Source organism: Penaeus chinensis, chromosome 19 (assembly GCF_019202785.1).
Source record: "Penaeus chinensis breed Huanghai No. 1 chromosome 19, ASM1920278v2, whole genome shotgun sequence".
In the NCBI taxonomy this organism is placed as follows: Eukaryota; Metazoa; Arthropoda; class Malacostraca; order Decapoda; family Penaeidae; genus Penaeus; species Penaeus chinensis.
This window is the reverse complement of record NC_061837.1, coordinates 26,728,086-26,735,585: the sequence shown is the minus strand read 5'-3', so window position 1 is coordinate 26,735,585 and position 7,500 is coordinate 26,728,086. Positions and strand designations below refer to the sequence as shown.

At 38.7% G+C, this 7,500-nt stretch overlaps 1 protein-coding gene across 1 annotated transcript in view; it reads left to right on the top strand.

Annotated features, from left to right (window-relative positions):
- LOC125034983 (blastula protease 10-like) overlaps nt 1-4,587 on the top strand; it is a 7,976-nt gene extending 3,389 nt beyond the window's left edge. The window contains exons 7-11 of the mRNA XM_047627028.1: nt 57-183; nt 828-903; nt 1,476-1,686; nt 2,044-2,186; nt 3,863-4,587. Coding sequence (XP_047482984.1) covers nt 57-183; nt 828-903; nt 1,476-1,686; nt 2,044-2,176 — 547 coding nt within the window. The 3' untranslated portion in view covers nt 2,177-2,186; nt 3,863-4,587. The remainder of the gene's footprint in view (nt 1-56; nt 184-827; nt 904-1,475; nt 1,687-2,043; nt 2,187-3,862) is intronic.
- The last annotated feature ends 2,913 nt before the right edge of the window (nt 4,588-7,500 follow it).

Sequence of the window (7,500 nt, the reverse complement as noted above, 5' to 3'; positions counted from 1 at the left end):
ATGAAGGAAAACGCACATGGAATGTACACCAAAGCATCGCCTCCCCGACCTTCCAGTGGCGTCGCCTGCGGCCACACAGACCCTGCCCCTGTGGCTTCCTTGGACAGCAGCCTCAACTTCACCTTCTCGACAGACAACAAGCAGCGCAGCCGAGGCTTTCGCTTGGCAGTGACTTCAGTCTGTGTGAGTTCCTAGTCCACTATACTGTTATGGGTTGCCAGTCTTTGTTCAGGAAATATTGATCATAATGTATTAACAAAGTGAACCATGATGATATTAATTTTGATAACAATGTTAAATTCATCAGGATTGATATATACACACATATATATATATATGTGTATATATTATATATGCATGGGTAAATAAAATGATAATATAATGATAACAGTGATAAACATAATATCTGTAATAATAACAGTAATAGTAATAGTAACGGTAATAGCAATAATAGCATTAATAAGAGTAATTCGAATAGGTAATGCTAATAATGGTTATACTAAGAATCATTACATTTATGTTAACAATGATAACAATCGTCAGTGATGATTACGGTAATGAGCTGTAAAAAAAAAAAAATGTGTATATATATATATATATATATATATATATATATATATATAAATGCTAATATGAAGAAAGCTGGGTGACAGTTGGGACAATAACAAGAAAACAGCATCAGTAGAATTGCGAATGATAATATGCGTAACGAACAATTATTGCTAAAACTGTGCCATAACCAATATCACAAAAATATCACAAAAATAATGAAATTGGCGATAATCAACCAAGAACACGACAATAACCGGCTTTTCCCTTTTCGACAGTCTCCGTCAACTACAACCTCAACTTCAACCACAGTTACTTCAACTACTACAGCAACTCCTGCAGAGACATGCGAAAGTTTGTATTAGATTTTCATAACCGTATTTAAGTAAGATATATGTTACACACACACACACACATATATGTGTGTGTGTGTGAGTGTGTGTGTGTGTGTGTGTGTGTGTGTGTGTGTGTGTGTGTGTGTGTGTGTGTGTGTGTGTGTGTGTGTGTGTGTGTCTGTGTGTGTGTGTGTGTGTGTGTGTGCGTGTGTGTGTGTGTGTGTGTGTGTGTGTGTGTGTGTGTGTGTGTGTGTGTGTGTGTGTGTGTGCGTGTGTGTGTGTGTGTGTGTGTGTGTGTGTGTGTGTGTGTGTGTGTGTGTGTGTGTGTGTGTGTGTGTGCATTACACATATATACACATATTAAATATATATATATATATATATATATATATAGAGAGAGAGAGAGAGAGAGAGAGAGAGAGAGAGAGAGAGAGAGACTAATTTGATAACAGATAAGAGTGGTCTAGGGAAAACAGCACTATTTGCACGCATGATAAAATAATGAAAAAACGGATGACCCCTTACCTTATCTAGGAGGGTTACATTCTGTTAAAAACAGAATGTAACCTTCCTACCTTTGTTTGTTCTCAGTGTGCCAGTGTACTTACACCGAGGCAGCTGCGGGTGAAATAGTCTCCCCGAATTACCCGAACCCGTATGACAACTATCATGACTGCCAGATGCGGATCGTGGTTCCAGAGGGCTACATCATCAAGTTCACTTACTTACTGTTTGAATTAGAGTATGAAAATACCTGTTCTTATGACAGCTTCCAAATCTACGACACTATTTTTGCGGATGGGTAAGGCCGAGATGGCTTGGTTGCGGTGGAGTTTGACAGAATGTAGATAGATGGACAGAGAGAGAAACAGACAGACATAGAGGTAGATAGAGAGAAGAGTTAGAGGGAAGACAGAGAAAAAGCTAGATGATGTTAGACTTTTTGTTAATCGACAGTAAGGCAGACATAAGGCTCTGTTATGCCTGGGATCGATAGATGGAGATGTATCTATACGTGCATACATAAATATAGATAGATGAATAGAGATAGGAGCATTGGTGTGGAGAAAGAAAAAGATGGATACATAGAGTGGTGAAAAGTAAGAAAAATTGTGCTATGATTCTAACGTTTAAGACCCAATCCTTCTTCTGAACACAGGCCTAGATTCTGCGATACCACCGCTCCGAACTTCACCGTCTCGTCGACCAACGACGTGACCATAGTCTTCCAAACGGATACTAACATCGTTGCTAATGGGTTTCGACTCACCTTTGAAAGCGTGGCAATCTAATCCGAACTGGGTAAGTAGCACACTCTCGTCTGTTGTGTACACTGACGAGCAGAAGTCTGCCTACACACATAACCACGCATGTTTTTGTACTCCGACCATAGGCGGTGCAGTATTCGTTGTGCCCAGTTGAATATAGGGGTGGAGGGAGTGGGAAGGGTAAGAGGGCAATGAGGCAGAGGAAAGGAGGGAAAGAGAAGGGAGGAGGCATATTCCTGAAGTCGAAACTAGCATTAACAGGTTCCACTCCTCTGTCGTCGGGCTCCATCTATTCGCGTTTTACTATACCGTTTACCGTCTTGAAAATGACTCACGTCGTTGCTGTAGGTAACATATTCCATAATCATTCCATAAATCTTACTGCTAATACACCAACCTTTTAACTTTCTAATGAAAAACACAATGTAATGTACAGACGACTATGCTTTACCTTGTGTTTAGGTAAAAGTTGTCTTTAATTTCTGATGAAGGTAAGATCTTTTGAAAATACATAATTTTGTCGTGTGCATTTATCATGTATACAATTTAATGACAGACAGACGCTTGTAGAGAGAGGGGGAGACGGAGATTAACATCTTTATCTGTGAATATGTGTGCAAAAAAAAGATTTAATGTGTGAGAGAGTGTGTGTATGTGTGTTTGAGAACGAGAGAGAAGCAAGCGTAGCCTGTATTGCTATAATCTTAAAAGTCTGACTAGAAATATATAACATACAAGTGAAAGATAATAACAATAGACCATCATTGCATTGATTTTACTGTACAGCCATGGGGCATTACCATATTCCAGTTTGGGAGATAAATCCTTGTAGATAAATGCATCATTGTATTTTGTATCTTGTCTGTATTTCTCTAATACACCCACGCCCATCCCGTTTCTCTCTCACTCACCTTCTTTTAATTTAACTCACCCCTCTCTTACCCATTTACACTTCTCTCACAGACTGTCTCTTGGCTAGTACTTTAGATAACCTCGCGGGTGTAGTTCTGCAATAATTACTCACAGATAACCAATGCTCATGATAGCTTCTACGGTCTGTCAGCGTCTGAGAGTCATTGCAGGACGCGGCGCATCTATTAGTTGCGCAGCAACAAAATACAAAAGTTACAAAGTAAGTATTCAATATGATAAACAATAAACACTAAGTTTGAAAATCAAGAATTATTAAATGTTGCCAGAAGGATAGTTGGACATTTCACTCCCTAAAATTCGTGGCAACCTCTGAAGACTTCCGGGTGGTTGTGGGGAGGGCACAGCTCTCGATGGTACTCTTTACATATAATTTCTAACATACAAAACGAATTTAATTGTTCGTGAAGGTAAACACCTTATCATATAACTTCCATTTTTAAACGCACGCTTAACTACAAATGCGACAATGAAAGTACAAACCGACAGTGTTTCTTATGGAAATATTTCGGCTTTAGTGCTAGCGCTTGGTTACTCCCAATACCACATATGGTAAAACACAAGTAATGCGCCTCTCTGCCACCCCCCCCCCCCCCACCTGCTTCCCTTCCCCCTCCTCGTCTCCCTTTTACAAAGGACATACATTTGTCCACATATCTATTTATCTATTAATCTCTCTGTTACCTACTCCCTTTTCTACCCGTGTGTGAACATGTGTCTCTATGTGTATGTTCCTTTTCTTGTGTATATATGCTGTATATATTTCTCATACCTTGACAGATCCGAGAAACACTGAGGTTGACTTTGCACGACACAGACCAACGGCAGAACACTTATCAAATTTCTCTGACGAAGTGACTGGAATAAGAGAAAACGCTGGAAAAGAAAAAGAAAAAAACAATCAGTATACATGGACCATTGGCAATGATTCTTTTAGAAGGCTCTGTCGCGTAATTTTACGTTCATCACAAACCTCGTATTATTAAAATTCGAGCAGAAGTTGAACGATTTTTAAATACTTTTAGAATACTTACGTTCATCATTGTTGACATTCGGCAGGAGTTGAGTAATGATAAAGATGGCATCACTTCCAAATACAGAAATACTAACATCATTATTGAAACTATGATTACGATGATAATAGCAACAACAGTGGTAACGAAATTAACAATAATGATGATGCTTTAGCTGCTTCCATTGCTAATAGACGAATAATGCCGATATATGAATATGATGAAGAAAATATTGATAAAATAAATAATGATCGTAGTCATATAAATAATATTTAAAATAACGAAGAAAAGCAGTTAACAATAGTATTAAGAAATATGAAGGTAAAAATGATATGATTTTCATCAGTGTTCACCCCCTCCACTACATACCAAGGGCAACGTAATATTGGAGGAACAACGCGGAAGATTACGAAGGGAAAATGAAGGTAAAAAACTTGCAGAGAATGAAAATGAAATCTATACAGAGAAAGAGTAAATAAAAGTATAGCCTTCTGAATGTGTATCAGTAACCTCTCTTACTAATAATCACATTAATAATGACAACGTCTTTTATCAACGTGATAATGATAACAATAATGATGATGAAGACAATAATAATAATAATTATGATTATTAAGTTAAGTTAAGTAAGTTTATTTACCAGCCTGGCTATTTGCTCAGGCGTGGACAATCATGATTACAGTTTTACATACATCTGACACAGTACAGTAGTTTGTGACTACTGTAATTGTACATGGTAATATAGAAACATGTCATACATCATACAAAAATAATACGTTGACATGCTTTTGCCACTGTGTTTACATAACTGTGTTTTTGTTTACGGCAGTTTTACATAGTAAATTTAGGATATAATACGAGTATATCTTCCAATGTATCAGATGAAATAAAATATCCACATAGTTCTTTATACCTCATGTTAGGTGGTCTGAAAGGCTGAGAATTTTTCAATATATGTGCAACCCTAGCAAGAGGCATCCCAAGATCTATGTTCACAGTATCTTTGCTATAGGCTTCCTTTGCCAATTTATCTACGTGGTCGTGCTTGCTTATGCCAACATGAGATGGTATCCATACACATTGAATGTTAAAATAGCGCTTTATTGCACAAGTTACGTTACGCTTAATGCAACTCACAATTTCCTCATCGCCACCTGCTTTGAAAGAATTTAGTGTCCGAAGAGCACTCTGAGAGTCACAGAAAACTACTCCAGAGCCCCGAGACATTAAGAATTCCGTTGCAAGGAGTATACCTGCCAGCTCCGTTTGTGTAGTGCTGGCCTAATCATTTTGTTTAGTTTAGTCCTCTATTTACCACCCTGGCTAACTGCACAGGCGTAGGCAAGCTGTGGTACATTTAATGCATGGTCATAACATTACATAGTGTTACATTTGAATTTTAGCCTATAACATTGCTATGAGTACTTTATCAGTTTAAGGAAAAGAACAATTGCACAGTCCTTTATCCACTCATCTGCCACGCAGGCATATAGCTTGGGCGTGGGAAAGCATTAATACATTTTATATTCGGTTATGTGATACTACATTCCAAATTTAGGATACAACATAAGTATATCTTCTAGGGCATCAGATGATATGAAGTAGTTACATAGTTCTCCGTACCTCATGCTAGGTGGTCTGAAAGGCTGTATCACATGGCACTCTGAGATATAATGTACAAGTGTTCGCTTATATTCTTCATTACACAGTTTACACTTAGTTTCTTCGACATTACAAACTGTACTGACCTGCCAATACAATCTATATCCAAGGCTGATTCTTGCAGTCACAACATCACACTGTCTTGTTCTTGTTTTATATAAACCATAGATGAAGGAATCTTGCCTAAACCGGTCATAGTGCTTTATGCTACAGCTTTCAGGGCGTTGAGAATTAATCAACTCAGTCAAGTCCTCTCTGAAGGAAGCTTTAATGATGTAGAAAATCCTAGAAAGAGGTATCCCAAGATCTATGTCCACACTTTGTTTGTCACATGCTGACTTTGCTAGGCGATCAGCATGATCATGCCTAGGGATTCCAACATGCGATGGAATCCACACAAAGCGTATATTATGGCCTCGTTCTTTTGCACGATACACGTTTATCCTGATGTCATTTGCAATATTTCCCGCACCTTTGTCTAGAGTGTTCAGAGCCTGGAGAGCACTCTGTGAATCGCAGAAAATGACCCCTGAGCCTTGGTTCAATAGAAATTCGGTAGCCATGAGTATTCCTGCCAACTCGGTTTGCATAGTGCTAGCCCAGTCATGAACCTTCCTACAATCCTGGTGCTGCAAAATATTGGTTTTATATACAACAAAAGCGCATCCTGCTCTGCTCCCAGACTGCAAGCATCCGTCAGTGTAGCATTCATATGCATTGGAAAGAGTGTCTAGATGCTCATTTATAATTGCAAGTGCATACTGTTTAAGTATAGCAGGGGGGCCAGTCGTATAATATACACTTAGGTCCGTCATTTTCCACGGTGGTACAGAACGTCCATGTAGGGTCTTAGTTATGGGTATGTTCAGCTGAGCTAAGTGTTTACACGTCACTTGTAACCATGGATTTGAGTATGAATCGGTGTTGTTATTCAAAGTTAGATCTTCTATTCTGTGTTTTAGTTATCTTTGGAACTCTGTACAATTGAGGGGTTCTCTTATTGATTTGAAACTAAATGTGGTATTTATGTATAATATTCTTTCATAAACAGAAGGCAAATTAAGTTCTGTTCTCATATTAACAATCCTTGTTGTTCTAGAGGCACCAAGAATGATCCTCATGGCTTCATTTTGTACACTTTCTAGACTAGTCAACTCTGATTCCTTGAACAATACTAGGTGCAACGCATGGTAAGCTATGCCCGACCTTATGTATGACAAGTAAAAGATTTTCGCAATATTGACATTAATACCATGGTCTTTGCCGACGTGTCTTAAGTGGCTTCAGCCGCTCCCACAGCCTTTTCTTCAGGTTTCTTGCATTCTCTCCTCGGATGAGGATTTAATACAAATGTCATCGGCATAGCAAATAATGGAGTCATTGCCTGCAAGTGGTATATCCCCCAGTAATCTATGCATTAGGATATTAAATAGCATGGGACTAAGTACGCCTCCCTGAGGTGTGCCGAGTTCAAAACTTTTGTATGAGTACTCTTAATGCCCCTGAGGAGAACCTGAGCCGATCGATTCGACAGGTACATTTGAATCCATGTTAACAGTTTTCCCTGAATACCAAAGCTAGCTAGTTGCTCAAGGATAATTTCCCTGTTTGTAATATCAAAAGCAGATTTAAGATCAAGAAATACGGTTTGCATGCCTGGGTTTGAGTTTGTTAAGTACTCTGCAAAACAGTGCTGACTGCTACGCCCTTGGAGAAATCCATACAGTCTGGGGGATAACTTAG